The sequence below is a fragment of the Cyprinodon tularosa genome, unplaced genomic scaffold (genome assembly GCF_016077235.1).
Source record: "Cyprinodon tularosa strain WSP-4 unplaced genomic scaffold, ASM1607723v1 ctg116, whole genome shotgun sequence".
NCBI classification, from domain to species: domain Eukaryota; kingdom Metazoa; phylum Chordata; class Actinopteri; order Cyprinodontiformes; family Cyprinodontidae; genus Cyprinodon; species Cyprinodon tularosa.
Window position 1 is genome coordinate 1,441,392 of NW_024037959.1, and position 20,800 is coordinate 1,462,191.

At 38.8% G+C, this 20,800-nt stretch overlaps 2 protein-coding genes across 5 annotated transcripts; one reads left to right on the forward strand and one right to left on the reverse strand.

Moving 5' to 3' along the window:
* Positions 1–2,910: 2,910 nt before the first annotated feature.
* Positions 2,911–12,605, forward strand: slc29a3 (solute carrier family 29 member 3). Of its 3 annotated transcripts, none has more exons than XM_038307249.1 (7): positions 2,911–3,082; positions 3,418–3,470; positions 4,762–5,130; positions 5,423–5,505; positions 6,356–6,582; positions 11,395–11,557; positions 11,686–12,605. In XM_038307249.1, the coding sequence occupies exons 3-7, from the start codon at positions 4,819–4,821 to the stop codon at positions 12,293–12,295; spliced, it is 1,395 nt and encodes a 464-aa protein (XP_038163177.1). In that variant the 5' UTR covers positions 2,911–3,082; positions 3,418–3,470; positions 4,762–4,818; the 3' UTR covers positions 12,296–12,605. The 3 variants fall into 3 exon arrangements, with proteins under 3 accessions (XP_038163177.1, XP_038163169.1, XP_038163184.1); XM_038307256.1 differs by lacking the exon at positions 2,911–3,082 and adding an exon at positions 3,111–3,264; XM_038307241.1 differs by lacking the exon at positions 3,418–3,470.
* Positions 12,606–13,011: 406 nt separating this feature from the next.
* On the reverse strand, positions 13,012–20,634 carry LOC119797940 (prosaposin). Of its 2 annotated transcripts, XM_038307220.1 has the most exons (15): positions 20,478–20,634; positions 17,882–18,015; positions 17,702–17,776; positions 17,485–17,610; positions 16,956–17,171; positions 16,729–16,872; positions 16,583–16,639; positions 16,306–16,311; positions 14,944–15,099; positions 14,762–14,854; positions 14,492–14,675; positions 14,219–14,382; positions 14,069–14,149; positions 13,848–13,955; positions 13,012–13,596 (listed from the first exon to the last, which is right to left on the reverse strand). In XM_038307220.1, the coding sequence occupies exons 1-15, from the start codon at positions 20,509–20,511 to the stop codon at positions 13,561–13,563; spliced, it is 1,614 nt and encodes a 537-aa protein (XP_038163148.1). In that variant the 5' UTR covers positions 20,512–20,634; the 3' UTR covers positions 13,012–13,560. The 2 variants fall into 2 exon arrangements, with proteins under 2 accessions (XP_038163148.1, XP_038163156.1); XM_038307228.1 differs by lacking the exon at positions 16,306–16,311.
* Between the last annotated feature and the right edge of the window lie 166 nt (positions 20,635–20,800).

Consider the following 20,800-nt stretch of genomic DNA (forward strand, 5'->3'; position numbering starts at 1 on the left):
TATATGTTGTGTGCTTTTTTTATTTCTCTTAAAGTACATTATTGTAAAGTACCATAGTGAATTAGGAAAATCCAGCTGAATGTTTATCAAATGGTTCTGTTGGACAAAATGTCTTCTAAATGGCATCTGTTTCGTCAATTACGAACCAAAAAAAGCAAAGTACCTCAACCTGCACCACTTTGCTTCACACCTCGCTGAGAAATTCCCTTTAGGTCCATTTAGCTTTGAAAGCTTTTATCAGACAGGCCCTCACATTAACAGGTCTAGGAGACACTAATAGTGCCCTTCGAGGACTGACATTGGCATTTACACCGAGGGCTCTAACCTCAGTCCTTTTATGACTGAAGAATGGTTTGATTAAACTGTTTTGGCAGAAATAAACAAACCGGTGAGTCATCTTTACTGATGCTACACTTCAATACTTTGCACCTGTCCTATCAATTATCGCACAGCTAATTGAGAACTGACTTGATATCGATTGCATGAGTGAAGCGATGCTTTGATAATGTCGCCGACGCTGCCTTTGTTCTTTACACAAACCTTTCATGTTAACTAAATGAATGAAGTTACAAACCTGCTGTAAGTAAAGAGGAGTGAAAAAGTACTTACTCCTAGTTTTGCTTTTTTGTCTCACTTTAATCTTCCAGATCAAAAGACACATTTTTATGTGGGATAAAGATTACCAGAGTAAAACATAAACCGTTTAGGATTATTTTGAATGATAAACTCATGATTTACTTTATCAACGGAAACGTGTCCAAAAGACTGGGAGCTTGTGTGAAAAATTGCACACAAAACCTAATAATTGTTAGTAGAAGGGTTCAAATGTTTGTGTTAATTGGCAATGTTTTTTTGTTTGTTTTTTTAACATCTCTGCTGCTGGCTCTTCCTTCTTTAATTTGAAGCTGGAGCCATTAGAAAGTTTTGAAGTATAAATATTTAACATAAGGAATCTAACAATTATCATCCAAGCTTTGACCAGACCAATGCAGAAGCATGATTTAGTTTTGTCTACTTGCTGGTTCCGCTCTAAACCACTGTTCTACAGCATAGACCATTGTGTTTAAGTTTAAACACTGATGACAAAACGTCCTCATCAGATTCTGTTAGAGATGAGCATGAGAGACAGTCATTGGGGGGAAAAAAAACCTTATAAAGTCCTTCTTTGTCTCATCAGTCCACACCATATTTTCTGCCTTGCAAAAGGTTGTTGCTTTTGCTAAGTAAGCCCCATTCTTAATGTAGAATCACAGCACAAACTATTAAATTATTATACTGCAACTGCTATAGGGGAATCTTAAACTGAAAAGAGTTTAAATACAAGCATCAAGCATGAAGAGGAAAAATCTTGAGTTACTGTAAGCGTATTATGGTTTTAATTAAGCAAAACAGTAAGTCTATTATTGGGGACTTTATTTTAAAAATGTACAGAAAAGAAAAAAGAAAGGTTACATTTTTAAGAAAGTACACATCATGCCTCACAGCAGAGCAAATGAGTTATCAAAGAGACAGCCTGGAGAAGAAATTGTCTCACTTTTTTTTTTTTTCAAATAGTGCATTGTACTACCGCCTACAGTACATAAAGGTAAACATCTAAATAGGTTTTGTGCAGCATGTATGTGATCCACTGGGATGTCTGTAGGTTTCTTTCTGACTGGAGATTAGGAAAAATTCCTGTCATCGAACAATAAAAAAAGACAACAATCAAAAGATAAACAATAAAATATCACAGACGTATGTTTTCTACAAAACATCAGACTTTATTCTTTGCAGGAAGCTTTTTTTCCCCATGACTTGTCAGAAGGTGGCAGTTTTGATCAGTTTTTTTGTCTCTGTGATGGTCCCAGATTTAATCCTGATCTTTCCATCACTGAATCTGAACAGAAATAGTATGCAGACTTTCTCTTCCAGCACCTATTAGCAGCATCTCTACTAAAATGCGTTTGAGAAGAGAAGGTCCAGCATATGTATCCAGCATGAGAGGATCAGGATGACAGGATAAACTGTCCTACTGCTCCATCTCCTGGTTTATATGGATCGGTTGTAGATTAACTTTATTTATTTATTTATTTATTTTTATACAAATATACACACCTAATTGAGCCTTTGTTGAAAGTGATCATTAAAAATAATAAAAAAAAAACAATCTGTCTGGCAAAATGGCTCTTCTTTCTGGTAATGGTTATATTCTTTATGTTGTTGATCATAAGCTAAATCAAAAAAAGCTGTGATGTTTTTTTTAAGTTTTTCTGGTAGCTGTGCTATTAGGCCTATCTGAGGCGATACTCATTACAAAACCTAAGAGAAATGCTATTCTTTTAAGGGTTTAGTTTCTTTTTTCTAAATTATACTTAAAAATTTATATCACATCACATGTCAAAAGTTGTTAGGATTCTTGAATCATGGAATCAAGACACAGTACCAACTTTGTGACTATTTCTCGATCCTTTTAGATGGTAAATGCTATTAAACAATGTGAACTTTCATCTTCCTTACTAATGTGGTAAATCCACCCTAAAGACATGAAGGGCAAACAGTTCATATTTCTGAGCAGCTGAGTTTGCATTTGCTATAAGGCATAATCAATTTCAGTAATTAATTATATTATATTACGTTCATTCTTTGTTGTATTTAGTGAATTAAAATAACTTTTCAAACGTTTATATAAATATTATAATGTATAGAAGAAACTGCAGAATTAGTTCTTTTATTATTCGGCTTTTATTGTGAAAAGCTACTACGATCAACTTCCTGTCTATCAACGTAAGCTATTTTTCTGCCTTTAAAATATATAGGCCTATATATGTTCAGTCTTTCTTTTAATTTACATATATTGGCCACTATATTAAGTCGTTTTATATTTATATTTTTTAATTTCTTTTTTTTCCATATCGTGTTTGTTTGTTTTTGTCTTACAACCGGAAGTGGTGTTGCAGCTGCTAACCATCCGAGCTTGCACTTCGGAAGCCCCAGTAAATCAGCTGACCAGAAACACCAGTTTGCTGTCAACTGAATCTTTTATTTTTGGAAAAACCTGTTTGGAAAGCAGTGGAGCGAAAGTGTCGAAGTTTTCAGGGATGAGGTTTGTCTTGTTCATTTGTTTTCAACCATCGGTGGAGCTAGCTTGCTTTGCTTTTAGCTTTAACTGTTAACCCTAACTATTTTTTTAGACAAAGAATAAATAAGGTTAATGTAAAGTTTAGATAAATTATCGAAAAAACATCTTTTATTGATAGGGATATTGTGGTGCAGTATCCTGTTTCAGTAAGTCAAAGGGTTTTTGGTTTTAGTATCATGTGAATATTAGTTCCTCTTTAGTCACACTTAAGTTGCAAAATCAACTTTTACCTCAAGATAGTGGCTACATTTTACTGCGTAATTTTTATTTATTTATTTATTCTTCTGACACATCTGCAGCACGGTGATCGTGGAGGAGCTCTGTTAAACATTTAAGGACATTTTGATGAGAGGTGAGATTAAATTAGGGTCTTCTGTTTGAAGTCGGAGTAATGAGTCAAACAATCACATGTCTCAAAAACACGGGATGTGAGAAACGTTTTGTCTGGAATATTTGTCTCTGATTGAATAGGCAGGTCATGACTTGAGTTACTCAACAGAGACTTGATAGAAGACAGTGGGAGAGAGGTGCCTTCATAAACACATTGATGGTGATGGTGTTAATGAATAAGTCTGTGGGTTTCTCTGACTCCACATGCAGGGCCTGATGAGCAGCTTATTGAGCAGCTCCTCCAGAGTTACCTTTGATTAATGCTCTCTTTTTCAAGACATCCAGTTTATTAACAGTGGTTAACAGTGTTGTTTGATTTATTGTTTATTGTCTTGATCAGTTCTTGTTGGTATGTTTAGACCTTGTCATGATGTTTATAACCTTGCTGTCTTCTCTATAGATTTATCTCTAACCTGGCTTCTTTGTTACTAGGTCGTCATTAGCTGTTGGTCTTTATTGATGTTCTTTGATGAACCTCTGAATACTGAGATTATATTGCATTACTATGTTTGATTATATTATATCACTATGTTTAATAATCAGAAGGGAAATGGTTTTATTGGATTTTAGTAGTACAAGTAGTAAATGACACCGTATAAAAGTGCATGTCATATTTTTTTGGGGGGGATTATTTGTTAAAAGAATCTCCTAATGGATATGTGTTTTTTGTATTTACATCTAAGTTTGTGGATGTAACATGAAAAAATGGGGGGAAATTCAAGGGGAATGAATTAGGGCTGCACTATTATGCAAATTGATTGATCTGTTAGTTATTTTTTCGATTCATCGATTAATAATCAAATAGCACAAGGGTTCCTTAAAGGAGAACCCTTTTCCACTTGAGGAGTTCTGGATGGAGAGAATTGATTGACGAAAAAGTTTTTTCTTATCTTAAATGCACAATGTTTCTATATGTTTTTACAATCTTGGTATAATTTCTGCTCTAAGTTGGTTGCTCTGTCAGCTAAAGGCATGTTTTAGAGCTTGTATACTCCAGTTAGAAATTAATCAATTACTAAATTAGTTGACAATTATTTAAATATTCGATTAATCTGATTAGTTGTCTCAGCCCTAGTACGAATACTTTTTGCTACCTGATATTAAACTACAATGTGAGGAAATTATTGAGTTATAATTTAGGGGGATCTCTGCTGCTCTTTTGGAAACTTGTTTTTACTGCTCTAACATTATCTCATATTTCTCATTATTCTGTAGAACCAAACTTTTCACTTCTGTCTTCTCTTTTCCCCCAGCTTGCCCTTTTCTCTTCTGTTTTCACCCTCTGAGTACCCTGGACAGTACCTGTGAAAATGGACCGCACAGAGTCTGTGCAGCCCAGCGTCAACTCATCCTATCTCCCGCCTGGGTACGACGAACAGAGCTCAATCGAGGATGAGGAGGACGAAGATGCCAGTCCCTCTGCAGCTCTTCTTCCTAAAGTCTCCTCTGCGCCTCTGGCTGTGCGCTACAGTCCAGAGGACTCGTACTTTCTGGTATACCTTATCTTTTTTGTGATGGGCGTCGGTTCCCTGCTGCCGTGGAACTTCTTCATAACAGCCAAGCACTACTGGCACTACAAGCTGAGCAACAGCAGTGACCACAGCGGGCATTCTGGTCTCAGTGTGAGTAGAAGGCCAATGAGGTACAGCTGAATGTTTTTGTTTTGATTTGTTTGTGTCTGGACATTTCTAAAGATGTCTCTGCATCTGACATAGCACCACAAAGATCACAGTACGTTTGAGTGTCATTTCATATTTCGCTGAAATCCAACTTTCAGATTTGAACAGCAATTTAAATATAATAATGAAAGTATTTGGTGATTTAGATTCACTTAAACGGCACTAAAATAATGATCTGCCTATTCTTTAAAAAACATGATAGAAGAATATGTATATTTCTCTTCTCCTTTCCCAGGACTACTTTGAAAGTTACGTGACCCTAGCCTCAGCAGGGCCTTCTGTGTTTTGCCTAATACTTAACTATTTTCTGGTTAACAGGTGAGTAAGACTTCATGCACGTTTTTTCCAGCTACAAATAGATTCAATATGATAGACCAACACAGAAAATATATTTATATATTTTTTCTTTCCTGTAACCTTTTAATTATGGCAGCAATTTATTTATTACTCTCATACCCCTAAACAAATGGAGTTCAGCCTTCAGAAGTCCAGCTCTTTAGTGGAGAAACAGCACCATGATGACTGAAGAGCTTAACAACTGGGTTAGGAGGACTTTTCAATTTAAACATAGACATGTAATAATACATATAACCCTTAAAATTATATCATTGTACTAGGTCATCAAATCAATTCAGTTGAGTGTCAAATAAGCTGCCTGTAGTATCTTTAAAGGTCCAGCAGGTGTCAGTATTCTGTGGGACAATATCAACCCAGTATCAATACAGTTTGGAATCAACCCATCACAAGAGTTTATCTGCTCAGGAACATAACCCTAAATCTGCAGATTTATTAAGGTCAAATTTCAGAGCTAAATCAGATTTGGAATCGGAGTCCAGATTTAAAACTTTGCTTTCCACTTAATCCAAATTTAAAGCTGTTTTTGGAAAGAAGAATTTGCAAAAGTCTTGTCATGTTCACATCTAACATTGACCACTTTTATTGGCAGCAAATGTGATGCTTCTTATAAAGTATTAACTCGGGGGTTTGAATACATAAGCAGGTAAAAAAAAATTTTTTGATTAAAAAAAACAGGTTTTCATCCTGCTTCCCAATTTGGTCCAAGTGTGCTTTGCTTTTTCAAACCAAATATGAGATAATCGAGGATGGGAACTGCTTGGACGGATGGAACCAGCTCGCCCTCATTGTTTAATCCTTTTTCTGTTCCCAGGTTGTCGGCAAACGTTAGGATCCTTTCATCCCTCGTCGTGATGCTGCTTGTATTCGTGGTGACCACGGTGCTAGTAAAGGTGGACGTGTCGGAGCACAGGATGGAGTTCTTCGCCGGCACGCTTGCCAGTGTGGCTGTCGTCAGCGGAGCCTCCAACGTCTTCTGTGGCAGCGTGTTTGGGATCAGTGGCTATTTTCCCATGAGGATCTCCCAAGCCCTCATTTCAGGTTAGTCTGCTCACGTTTTCTGTGTGACGCCTTCAGCTCCAGTGCCTGTTGATCAGACAACTGTGTCAAATCGTTGCCTCATAACCAGAACTTTCTGCTGAGCTGAGGAGATCATTCAGAACATTTAATGTTGGTGGATTGGTTAAATTAAAAGACCCTAAAGAATTACTAGATATAAAGTTCCAAATTTTTACAAATAATGAACAAAATAAAAATAAATATATATGGGGTAATTCATATTTAATAAATACATAAGAAATTTGTGTCATTTCGTTTTACAAACTAATAGAAATTGTTCAACAATTTATTGGCCAAACATTTAAATTATTATGTAAATCAAGGATCAGAACCTACATTTTTGTTCTTAAAAAAATTTGTTGTATAACATAGAGGATGGAAAATAAGTATTTCAGCACCTTGTTATTTTACAAGGTCTCCCACTTAGAAATCATTGAGGGGTCTGAAATTGTCATCATAGGTGCATTTCCACTGGGAGAGACATAATCTAAAAAATACAATCCAGAAATCCCACTATATGATTTTTTTTTTGAGTATTTCATCAATGATACAGCTGCAAAAACTTATTTCAGCATCTATCAGCTAGAATTTTGACCCTCAAATATCTGTTAGTCTGCCTTCAAAATGTCCACCTCCAATTGATTTATTATCCTAAATTAGATGCACCTGTTTGAGGTCATTAACTGCATAAAGACACCTCTCCACCCCACACAACCAGTAAGAATCCAACTACTAACATGGCCAACACCAAAGAGCTGTCCAAACACACTAGAGACAAAATTGCACACTTCCACAGGGCTGGAAAGTGCTACAGGGAAATTGCCAAGCAGCTTGTTTTAAAAAGGTCCTCTGTTGGAGCAATCATTAGAAAATGGAAGAAGCTTAACATGGCTGTCACTCTCCCTCAGACTGGGGCTCCATGCAAGATCTTGTGGGGTCTCAATGATCCTAAGAAAGGTGAGAAATCAGCCCAGAACTACATGGGAAGAGCTGGTTAATCACCTGAAGAGAGCTGGGACCACTGTTTCCAAGGTTACTGTTGGTAATACACTAAGTGTCATGGTTTGTAATCATGCATAGCACGGAAGGTTCCCCATCTTAAGTTTGCTAATTACCATTTGGATGATCCAGAGGAGTCATGGGAAAAAGTCATGTGATCAGATGAGACCAAAATGGAACTTTTTGGTAAGAAGAGAATGACGAGTACCATCACCAAAACACCATACCTACTATGAAGCATGGGGATGGTAGCATCATACTTTGGGGGTGTTTTTCTCCACATGGGACAAGGTGACTGCAGTGTATTAAATTGAGGATGAACGGGGCCATGTATTACCAGATTTTGGGGCTCAACCTCCTTCCCTCAGAGCATTGAAGATGGGTCGAGGCTGGGTTTTCATGACAATGACCCAAAGCACACAGCCAGGATAACCAAGGAGTGGCTCTGGAAGAAGCATATCAAGGTTCTGCCGTAGCATACCCAGACTTAAACTAGGGTGACCAAACGTCCGTATTTCCCGGGACATATCCGTATTTCACGTCCTGTCCCGGGCGTCCCGGGTTTTTTTTAGAAAGTGAGGAAATGTCCTGATTTCACTGCGCACAACGCTCCGTGTGACGTAATCCCTGAGCCGCGTCAGTGCGGGCAGCCCTGTTCTTAATCAGAGGCTCTGTTCGAAAACTTAGGACGCATCCTCCAAGGACGCGATCTACCTAGACTGGATCTTTCGAAGTCCTTGAAAATAAGGAGACCGGAAGAGTTTTGGCTGTAAATTCGAACAGGTCCTCCCTTCGGCGGGTTTTACCGCCGTATGCTCTGTTGCTTAGCAACCGTGAAAGTTGACACACAAAGCAGGAAAAGAATGAATACTGAGGTTTTCAAAACTGTTTGTTTATTTATTTATTTTTTAAAAAGTTAAAGTGAACAAAGACTACACTCACAAGAATCCAGAGTGGAATAAAGGTTCCAACCACCGGGAGCAGGAACCAATCAAATCAAATGTAATGATAGAAACCTTAGTCAGTTAAATAACATGCTGCTGTCATTTTGCACATCTCTGATGTTGCTGCTATTTTCAAATATCCATTACTGTAAAAATGTCCATAGCTGCATATTGGTTATTTATTCCCCAGTTTTATATTGTTAAAACACTTTACAGTATTTAATTTTATATTTTAACTCTTCCCTATTATGTTATTCTTATACATTTTTGTAAGGTCCTCATTTGTGTGACCACTTTCAATAATCTTTCTGCTGCTGTAAATTTGCCTATTGTGGGACAACAAAGGGATTTTCTATTCTATTCTATAAAAGGGTTAGAAATATATAAGTAAATCAAAACAATGTATCTACAAAATGTATCTGCAAAATCTCTAATATTCAACAACAAAAAATACTTAGTTAAGCATATTGTGCAAAACAACAATAAAAAAATTAAACTCCTATCAGATTTATAGTTCCCACTATTTATAGTTCAAATGTCTCATTCCGCCCCCCCCCCCCCCCCCCCCCCCCCCCGCCCCCCGCTACAAGGTATCCTTCCCAAATGAAAATATGGTCACCCTACTTAACCCCAATAGAGAATCTTTGGAAGGAGCTCAAATTCCTTGTTTCTCAGTGACAGCCCAGAAACGTGACTGATCTAGAGAAGAACTGTGTAGAGGAATGGGCCAAAATCCCTCCTGCAGTGTGTGCAAACCTGATGAAAGACTACAGGAAACGTTTGACCTCTGTAATTGCAAGCAAAAGCTACTGTAACAAATATGAACTTTAAATATTTTTTTGCAGCTTTATCACACAAATAACTTTAAAAATAATACATTGTGATTTCTGATTTTTTTTATTTTTTAGATTATGTCTCTCACAGTGGTCATGCCCCTACGATGACAATTTCAGACCCCTCCATGAGAACATGCAAAATAGCAGGATGTTCAAATACCTATTTTCCTCATTGTATGTAAAAAAAACTTTTATTTCTGATGACCAAGTCAGTGAGAAGTGATTGGGAAATCAGTTGTCTGTGGATTCTTCTCCAAACCTAAAGCTAAACTCAGCAAAATAACACTCGAAAATTCCCCAAATGTAATTAATCAGCACTTTTTCAGATTTTTCTACAGTGGGTGCGTATTTACGCATTTTCCACTTCTCTCAAAATGTCCTATTTTGTAAAGGCAGTTATTTATTTCAGTCTGTCTTGCAATATTTCTAATTATTTTCCTTTTTAAAGGGGATATTTAAAAAAAATAAAATGTCAGTATGCACTGAGTTGTCATAACAGCACTATATTATTTCATGTCATTTTGCTGTGGTTTCATACAAATGCAATGTTAAACATTGGCCAGCAGATGGCATTAATATACAGGAAAGAAAGGTTAATCCGAATTTCTTGTTTCTATAAAAAATTTTTTTTTTTTTACATTTTTATCATTAAAGGAATAGTACACCCAAAACATGATTAGCCTTCATTTTCTACTCACCCCCATGCTGAACAACACTCTGGAGTACTTTTTTGATATCTCAAATGCATCTGGAGATCCGGGAGGCTTCTTGCTGTCTGCTGACATTCAAATAATGGAGGTCCATGGCGCCCGAGACAGAAAGGTCCATAAAAGTCCACAAAAACGTGTCAATATTCCTCCATACTGCTCGTCCAATGTAATCCAAGTGTCCTGAGTGGGTAGCATCCAGAATTTACTCGAAACGAAGTCATTTAGAACGTTTTAGATTCTAAACAGTAGTGTATAGGATTTCCTAATAGCGCCCCCATGCGCGCTCACGATTCTACGGAAGCCGGCAGACCAAACCGGAAGAAAGTGCGCATTCAGCGTCTGCTCTGCCGATAATGCAAGCGTAGAAGAAGAAATGTGCTGTTTACCTGTGCAAAGAAAGAAACAACGAAAGAAAAATGTCTGAGGACTTCAGTGATGAGGAAGAGCATGAGTTCTTTGCCGAGCTGAATGCGCTGGTTTGGTCTGCCGGCTTCTGTAGAATCGTGAGCGCGCATGGGGGCGCTATTAGGAAATCCTATACACTACTGTTTAGGCTCTAAAACGTTCTAAATGACTTCGTTTCGAGTAAATTCTGGATGCTACCCACTCAGGACACTTGGATTACATTGGACGAGCAGTATGGAGGAATATTGACACGTTTTTGTGGACTTTTATGGACCTTTCTGCCTCGGGCACCATAGACCTCCATTATTTGAATGTCAGCAGACAGCAAGAAGCCTCCCAGATCTCCAGATGCATTTGTGATATCAAAAAAGTACTCCAGAGTGTTGTTCAGCATGGGGGTGAGTAGAAAATGAAGGCTAATCATGTTTTGGGTGTACTATTCCTTTAATGTTCAATGCTAAATAACTAATGACACATTTAAGCAACAATTTTATAATGTATTTATTTAGTAAATGGTGTCATTTTGGGGAAAAAAGATCTATCCCTATGACTTATCTCATAAAGGATTTTACTCCTCTGCAGGGTTTACATGTTTGATGACTGAAACAGAAAACAGATTAACCAAATAACTATAGCATAAGTACTGCAATAATTATTTACAAACTTATAGGGAATTAAAGCTTTGAATAACAATTGTATTTAGTTATTTTGTTTAATGTTTATAAAGATTTAAAGTATTAAAACTTTATTTTCCAGTTGTATTTATTTTGTAACAAAATGTTTTTTTATTAACCATATATTGGTATTTTCACTTATTGCCCTCATATATATATTTTTTTTCTTCAAATGTAAACAGTACAGAGCTTCTTTTGTACATAAATGTCTGTTTTGTGGTGCTAGGTCAGGCCATGGGGGGAACCTTAACTGCGGTAGCATCAATAGTGACCCTAAGTGTGGCTGAGGACGTGACCAGCAACGCTCTGGCCTATTTCCTGACTGCAGACGTCTTTATCCTCATCTGCATCACCTCCTATTTGCTTTTGCCCAAGTTTGCATATTCAAGGTAAAAAGATCCAAATATTTCTTCTTGCTAAACTTTTTTTTTTTTCTTCCCTCCCATGTTTGGAAATGTTAATGTTCTTTAACTTGTGGAAAAATCAGTGAAATAAAATCTCCCATCTCTTCTGTCAGACACTACATGCTGGGGAAGAGCTGCGCCAGGCCCGGGGCGCTCACTGAGGACCACGCCGCTACAGTCCCACCGCTGCAGCCCATCATTAGAAAGGCTGGAATACTTGGCTTTTGCGTCTTCTATGTTTTCTTCATCACAATCTCTGTATTCCCCACCATCTCATCGGGGATCCAGTCTGTGAATGCAGACAGCGGCAGCCCCTGGACGACAACGTACTTCGTACCTCTGACCAGTTTCCTCCTTTATAATGTAGGAGACTTCTGTGGCAGGCAGGCGACGGCCTGGGTGCAGATCCCCGGTCCCACCAGCAGAGTCCTGCCCGCTCTGGTGCTGTGTCGCTCTGTAATGGTGCCACTCCTCATGTTCTGTAACTACCAGCCACGGGACCATCTTCATACGGTGCTGTTCCCTAGTGATGTGTACCCTGTGATCTTTAACTGCCTGTTAGGTCTCTCTAATGGATACCTGGGCACGCTGCCTATGATCTATGGACCAAAGGTGGTTCCCCGGGAGCAGGCAGAAGCTACAGGAGTGGTCATGTCATTCTTTCTCTCTCTGGGACTAGCGGCTGGATCTGCATGTTCTGTTCTCATTGTGCATAATATCTGAACTGGTGGTATTTCAAACTTTGTAGTGAGGGAACACTACAGCCTGTGTGCAATCAAGCATTTTATTTCCACTGAACCAAAGTGTTGCTCCCCCCCCATCTCTCATCATTTCAAATATAGTCTGTGCCAATTCTCAGGAGAGAATCCTCTTTCTACCTTTACATATGGGAGGCAGTATCTTCAGGATTAATTAATCAGATATGGTGGTATGTCACTTTAAATACTTGAAAATGAATTTATATCCAAATATACCCAATGTAAAAAAAACATTTGTAAAATCTGCAAAGAAATAAATTTGTTTTCTACAGTAAGCTTGTTTGGATCAGGTCTGTAGGGTTCCATGCTCTCACTATAAGCTCTGTACACAAGTCTAAGGTCAGGACAGATGCTTTTCCAAAACACTTTGAAATGAGTAAAAGTGGCTTTAGAACAAACTTCTATCCCTGAAGGGGAAATCTGTGCAGGTCAGAAGAGCAATTTGGATTCAAGTACACCAAGCTAAAAGCAGTAGAATATATAAAGATGTGGTGAGACCCAGGTATATTTGATCTCAGCTCTGCACTGGTGCAATTAGGTACTTTAAAGTCGTTTTTCCTACAAAATGTCAGATATTAGTCATTGCAATAATTGCAGCCTCATTTAAAAAAGAAAAAAAAGTTTAAAAATGTTACCATGAATATCTTTTACTAAAAAAGCAAAGAGAGAGGAGGCAGCAGGTAGGTTTGGAATCACTTTAATTGTCAAACTCACAAATTAACTGACAACCAGTTGCTTAAAACAGATTTGAGATTGTGTGCATTGGAGAAATATGTAAATCAAAGGTGCAAACATTGGGAGGAAGTCCCCCGATCAGCCCCTATAAAACAAAACCAAGATCCTCAAAGATCACATGTACACACTGCTAAAATAAGGACAAGCCAGAAACAAACTGGTTTGCAGATGCATTCAGTTTGGTTTAGAAAGGGGGAGGGGCTAGTTTAATTTGACATGTGAAGCAGGCAATACAGAATATAGAAACTAGTACAAAACTCAGAGGCCAAGTTTAAGGCCAACATACATAATCACCCCCCCATCCACAACTTCAAACCCCTTTCCAAGTCCCAAACTTGAGAACAAACAAATAGTCCCAGTCCCTTTCCACCATGCCATCATTGAAATCATAAAGTTAATTTTGTCACATCACAGCAGTTTTAGCCTATTAGACATGGATTAATAGTGGAAAGCAGCACTACAGTGATTTTATTTCCCTACAGGTCAGTTTTTTCTTTACACCCACACATGGCGCCTGCAGTGAGCCACAGCCTGGAAGACAGAAGAGCAGGTTTAGATGGATGTCCTAAAGACAAAAACACTACAAGCTCTAAAATGCAGTGCAATAAACCTTCACTGAGGTTTAGTGATTTTTTTTTTAGTACAAGAGTAGAAAATAAAGCATTTATAGGAAGTCAATTAAGCTCATATCATCCCGTTTTAAACTAAAGTGTCAAGAATGAAAAGTTTAAATCTGCCCCCCTAATACAAGTCATTTATGATGTAAGGACTTGTGTACTCACATTGCACTCTGTAGCTGTTTCCATGTTCTTGCACCAGTATCCAGGTCCCCAAGAGCACCTCTCTGTTCCCAGCAGCTTCCGCTCAGCCTCAGGGCAAGCTCCCAATTTCTGCAACACAGAGATCAGACTTGCCATTTAGATTAAAATCCATGACATCCAGAGGAAATCTGCCTCAGAATAAATCTACAAAAACTAAAATTCACGAGAGCTTTTGCACTTACTGTGCAAACGAAGTCTGGGTCTAGCATCTGGAGCAACAGTTGGACAAGCATCGGCTCGTACTGCTCCACCAGCTGGTCACACTAGAAAAGCTCTGGATGTTAGATGCCTGATTTAAGGAAATGTTAAAGACTATAGGAGATGTGACTTACCTCAGTCCTGTAAGCGTCGGGAAGGAAGCTGCATACTTTCTTCACAGCTTCTTCAATCTCTACCTCTGTGGCGTTCTTCTGCAGGATGCCATCGATGTAACTCACCGCCATCTTGCACACATCACAGTAGCCGCCAACCTTAAAACGAGTCTGATCCAGGGCAACTGAGGAGATTAAACAGTTCATTTGCACAAGTTGAACAGCTTTGAGCACTGCATTGCACAACTCCACGGTTTACATGAAAACAGAGTGGATTTTAAAGCTGTGATTTACCAACAAATGCCCGGCTGGCATCGTTGCAGAGTCCCAGCATTGTGCAAACAGTCTTTGGGTCAGCCTGCTGCACCAGCAGCTCAATGATGGCCTGGCCGTACGTTTCAATCAGGTCTTTGCACTGAGCGGTCAGAGAGGAGGGCAGCAACGTGCACACCTTCTCCACAGCCTGAACGACCTCCTCCTGCCATTAGATACAAGGATCAGACGGATGCCAGGAAAAGCAGCACTGATGGTTTTAAATCACTAGAACCTGTCAAAAGTCCCCACCTCTGTTGTATGATCCTCCAACATGGACTCCAGCTGCTTCATCACAAACTCGCAGATGGCACAAGTTCCAGACTCACGGACACGCACCATCGGCTGAAACAAGAATTAGGCAGCGTTTAATCATGCAGGACGAGTTATTTCTGATAATAAGACTCCCTTAAAACATGGCTTCCAACACCTACCTTGGAAACTGCAGGCTCAAGTTTGGTAGCAGGGAAAACCTTAGCCATTATAGTTTTGGCAGCAGGGACAGTCTTGGCAGCCTGAAGGTTCAACATGGGGACAGACTTCTTCATGGCAGCACAGAAACCAGCAAGAGTACAGATCTCCTTTGGTTGCTGGGGACAGAAAAGGACCATTAGCTTAGAATAGGTTACCCTAGCTTATGTGGTTAGAGTGAGCACGTCGTACAGCACTGCCAGTCATGCACTATGCACACGTTAGGCCACAACACCAGTCCAAACACGGTCAAACCAACCAATAGGGTTTACAACAGGAGAACCAGCTAAAACACAGTAACCCTGAGGCCACCACCACTCCTGTTTTATAGGAGGAAAGTGTATCTCAGCCCGATATGCCAACTACTGCCAAGATGCAAATAGGAGCATCTCAATAAACTAGATCAAGATGATAAAATAAATGCTAAGATTTTGCTATATAGATGTTATTCCCATTTATGGCTTACAGCTAATTAAAACCCAAAACTCAGTTTCCCAAAAAGTCCAAATGTTAAAGAAAACCCAGAAACAGCTTTGGGAATGTCACAACCTGCACCAAAAGACAGCCATTAAAGACCATTATAGCTGGCTGCTCAGGGAGCCATATAAAAGCAATGGAAAGTTTAACAGAAGGAAAAGAAAAAAAGGAAAAAAAAGGTTTAAACTTTCTATTCAAGAGTTTGAAAATGTTTCCTCCAGCTGGATTCTGTACTCACTGTCCTGCTCTCCTGATTGACACTCTAGATTTTGGAATATTTCTACACCTTTAACTGTTGATGCAGATAAAAATGTTCCTAACTGCTCAAGAATTTATTGAAAGCCTCTTCAGCATCAGATTTTTTTCTCCCCATTTTGACACTCCAAAGATCAGAATCTTTACAGAGAGTTTGGGTTTCTTGCCTCATTTCAGACAAACGAGCTCAATGCTATGCCACGTTAACAACGTGTGCAACAAATACAGAGGCCATACGCTGCCCAATATTCCAACTGAGAATTATTTTGGATTTTCGAATCAGCTGCAATCTGTCAAAGTTAACATCAAATACATCTATACAACAACAGCTTCACATTTTTATATTCAATGTTAACAGAGATGCCCCTGTGAGTTGCATGCGTGTGTAAATTGAAGCTTTTAGTCTGCTCACTTTATGCAACGCTCCTACAAAGACTCAAGTGTGGTGAATAGCCCAAAGCTAAAACCATTTCAAGGGTGTGAGGTTACCATTCCCATGCATCAGTGGCAGGCGTTTAGTGCTAGGGTGGATTTCACAACAGCAAGAAGCACTAAGGCTTTAAAGACTAAAGGCTGAACACAGAATGACCTACCTGGTCCTGGGAGCAGCAAATGAACCCAGGGTAAAAATAGGGAAAAGAACAGAATTACATGGATAAATGCAAATGGGGAACAGAAGCAAAATGAAATACAAACAAATAAGGGGTTTTTGGGAGCATTTCATACAGTGAAAACTGCTGCAGAAGTCAACATGGGCTCAGCAGCAAAAACAAAGGATCAGCCATTAGTACTCAGGTTTAGGCATTAGATCCATGTTACAGCCTGGCTTTAAGAGACAGAGAGGGGACTCTAGACACCTAGAGGACTCACCATGGACATGAGCTGCTGCACAACAACAGGTCCGTACTGCCCAACATACTGCTTACACTGCAATGAGAAATGGTAGGTAAACAATAAATAAAAACATCTCCACAGGAATTTGATTGATCTGAATTCTGAGCATAACAAGTCTTTACCATATCAGACAGGCCTGGTCCCAACAGGTCGCACTGGTTCTCAATGTTCTGAATCAGGGAGTCGATGAAAGAGGTGTTGGCTTTAGCTTCTGCCTGAGCATCAGTGAGGAACTTGATGCAGTCCTGACACACCTCATCACCATCCTACAAAAAAAAAAAAAAAGAAATATTTAAATAAAAAGACAGAAAAACTGGTGATATTAGATTAAAGATGTGACTAGAAGCACCTGCTCTGGAACCGCTTGTTTTGGAGTCTCCTGTTTGAGGTTCTCCTGAGGATACAGGAGCCCAGGAACATTGAGCAGGAAGGGAGCCACACGCTGGGAAAGATCCATCTGAGGGATTTCATTGGATACCAGCTCCTCCTGGGCATGAAGCTTGGCCAGAGCCATCTGCTCAGACTTGCACAAACCCATGGCGCCACACGCTACAGCAGGATCTTCCTTTAGAGACAAAAAAAAAAAACACAATGTTGAGTGGTTTAAATGTATTAGTGGATGGGAAGTTTTTCCTTCTTTCGATTTTATATTAAAGGCTCCACAAAGGGAGCCCTGTTGCCCTTTAGATTTTAACCAACTTCCCCATCAATAGCTCCCTTTCAGCAGGACACACAGCTGCTTCTAAACCCTCCATCCAGTGCATGCCAATGACCAGATGGACTATTATTTACTCAGTCTGACAGGAATAATAAACCGACATACTACACAATAGTAGCAGAGCTAATTAAAGCATTATATTTAGATAAACATTACGCACCACTTCCCCAGTAATTATCCCAATAAGGATGGGATAGTAGCTGTCCACCATCTCTTTGCACTCAGCACTCAGACTCTGGTCAGGGATGAGCTGACATGCCTTCTCCAGGTATCCCAGAATTTCAGCCTGTGACAAAGAAGCCAAACATATCAGCCTCTGATGCTGCTTTCAAAGCTCAGCAAGGATTGAAGAACCTCTGGATTCTGTTTAACCTTACCTGAGTTGCATTATCCTTCAGCAGCTGTCCGACAACCATCAACACCTCCTTACACAGGTCACATGGTACAGATTTCTGAAGACAGACAAAACTGCTTGGTAAATATTAGAGATTACTTAATTAATATTTTTAATGCAAAAAGCAAAATATAAAAAAGAATCAGAAATTAGGAGACTTCACCATCTGGGGTTTGTTCCACACATTCTGCTGGCAGTGAGGAACAGCTCCACACAGAGATGCAGTCTTTACATTTTGGCACCAGTAGGGGGGGCCGCGAGCACACTGCTCAGTGCCCAGCAGAGGCGTTCCTACAACTGAAAGAAAACAGTTATTAGAACACATCACCATAAACCAGAAAGAAAAGGTAGGAGAAGGTTCAATTATCATAAAATAAGAACTTCCCAACAGTAAAGAAATCCATCCTTTGATTTTCGGTCATTTACAGACTTTTATATGGCCAGAAACTGACCGTTACTACTACACACTAAATCATAAACAACTATCAATGTAGCCTAAAACCTCAGGAACAGTTCCACTTCACAACAAGTGGAACCAATGTTGCTGTAAAATAAGATGGTTCTCACTCAGAGGGCCAAACAGGAACAGACACAGGTTTGTACTTCCATCTATATAAGGTTTAACATGAACTGGCCTTCATTTTATTTACTATGTTTATGCTCTAATCTGACAGTTATGCTAAAAAGTATACCCTTAATCTTACCCTAAAGTGAAATTATGCTACCTCTAAACTGACTCCCCAGCAAAAAAAAAAAAAACAAGTGGGTGGGGGTCCACCACATAAAGACCACCCTTTTGTTCCCACACCCACAATATAAGTAAATACACCCAAATAGTACTAAATAGGCAACAAGTATACACATGTACAGTTTAGTGCATTTAAGTGGATTTCAGAAGTAAAGTTTCCAAGAGGAAGTTCAAAAGCTACTTTCAGTTATGTTATTGCTCAACCAGTGAGAGCATCAGGGAAGAGGAACCAAATGTAGATTTGACAGACCAGTGTCTAAATGGGGCCTCTGCTCCTGTAGATGTAACGCTGGGCTCAGATGCAGATTTTTTAAGAATTAAAAGTAATCCATCAACGCCTCATGTTCGGTCAATCCTTTAACATGCAGTCAAATCCTGATGTTGTGCAAACCAATTGGTGTGTTCATTGCTTAAGCAAGTTTGCGTGTATGGCCTGAGGGCAAATACTTGGCAGTCAGGATTCATGAATAAAAATCAGCATGATTTGCCAATTGGATCAGTTAAATTTGATGTGGCATTAAAAATACAAACAGTAAAGTACGGTTGTAAAACTAATACTGCTTAAGAGTAATGCAGATTTTTATATATATATATATATATATATATATATATATATATATATATATCCAAATAACCCAAATACAAAAATGATATCATCCCATCCTTACAGGGACTCATTCTCACTCTTTTAGTGAAGTGAAACCAATCATGTGGTAAAATACGAAAAGCACAGCTTTAACACTTCCCAGTCTAATGAGGGATCTTTCCCTACAAAGAGAAGCAAGACCTGAAAGTGACATTTAGATACTGCAAAGGAAATGTTTCCTCCTTGAACTAAATAAACTCAGAAGAACAGCTAATCGGGATACAGACAGGACAAAATATGGACTTGACTGATGAATAAGAACTTGCAACACTGAAACCACTGATCATTCACTGCAAAGAGGCCAGAGCCCCTCCCAACCACTATTTCAGTCACATGAGCAATCAGACAAAACAAGCTGTTCTCATGCAAACCAACTGTTCAAATGACGGAAACTTTCAGCACATGCTTTAGGATTACTGTAAACTTTTGTAAGTGAGCAAAAACAACATTTTTATTACTTTATGCATTTTATCAACCCACAGCTGTTCACTGCAATCAGATGACAGCAAGTTTAGCAAACAAGTAGTGGGACTGAAGAGAAAAGTTTGCAAGTTCTGTAAAACATTGACATGTTGAAGCTAGGATAGCTTAAAAAAGGCAAAAAAGTTAAATCAAATAATGCTTTATTTTAATTGAGAATAAGCACCAAATACACAGCCTTAAGCAAAATTAGAAGGCCAGATGGCTGCTTTTGTACCGATAAGAATAGCTGTATTAAATTTAGACCCAAAAAGATTAAGATTAGTATAAACTGCCTTTTTTTTAAGTTTTTTTTTCTTAGAAGTCATTTGTCACACTGAGCTATTTATATCTGAAAATTACCGGAATACCGGTTGATAAAGAGGAACATGCCAGCTAAAGGTACTCAAAACAGAAAAGAACTCTGAAAAAACATATATATATATATATATATTCAAATATATAGAAAGGCTAGTGAAAAATACTAAATTAAAAATTAAGCCCTAATATTTAAAAAGGAAACAAAAAATAAACCCAGTTGTGAAACCGTTAGCTAGCTAGCTTAGCTACATTGGCTAGCAGGCTAATATTAGCTAAACACTTACAGCATATACCTCAAAAAACATTTTGTCTTATAACTAGCTATGACTCGTTTTATATTTTCAGACGAAGCGATAGATTAATCATTGACTGGTGTCTCATAAAAATAAAAAAACAACACCTGATATAACGAGCCTTTGCCCTCCATGCTAACTTGTTTACAAAAACAGCGACTCATGAAAAACTTCCGCGTCCTGAAAAAGATCCGCACTAAGTTACACAATCAGAGAGCAGCTACCGTGGCCTGACAAAAGAAACACAAAAACGATTAAAACAACCGTGAAGTGTATCTAACGTCACCATTACCTGAGGACACGAAGAGCAGAGTTAACACCAGCATGACTGCGATGTTTCCAGTTGGACTGTAGAGGAGGAAGGTGGAAACTACCGAGCGGAGCGGCGTGATAATGCTTTTATTTCAGCTCTCTGTCAGCTGACTGCCCTCATGTGATTCTCCGTCAGCGATTCATCAGCACAGTATCAAAGGTCATCGCTTCAAGACTTTAAAGCCATTTTTTGAAGCCATTTTTAAGGGATATTACTTTTACCAAGCTCCGTAATTGATTATCCCCGTTAAAGTGCCTTATTCTTATAATTTGCATGCTTTATCAACACATCATGGTACCTTT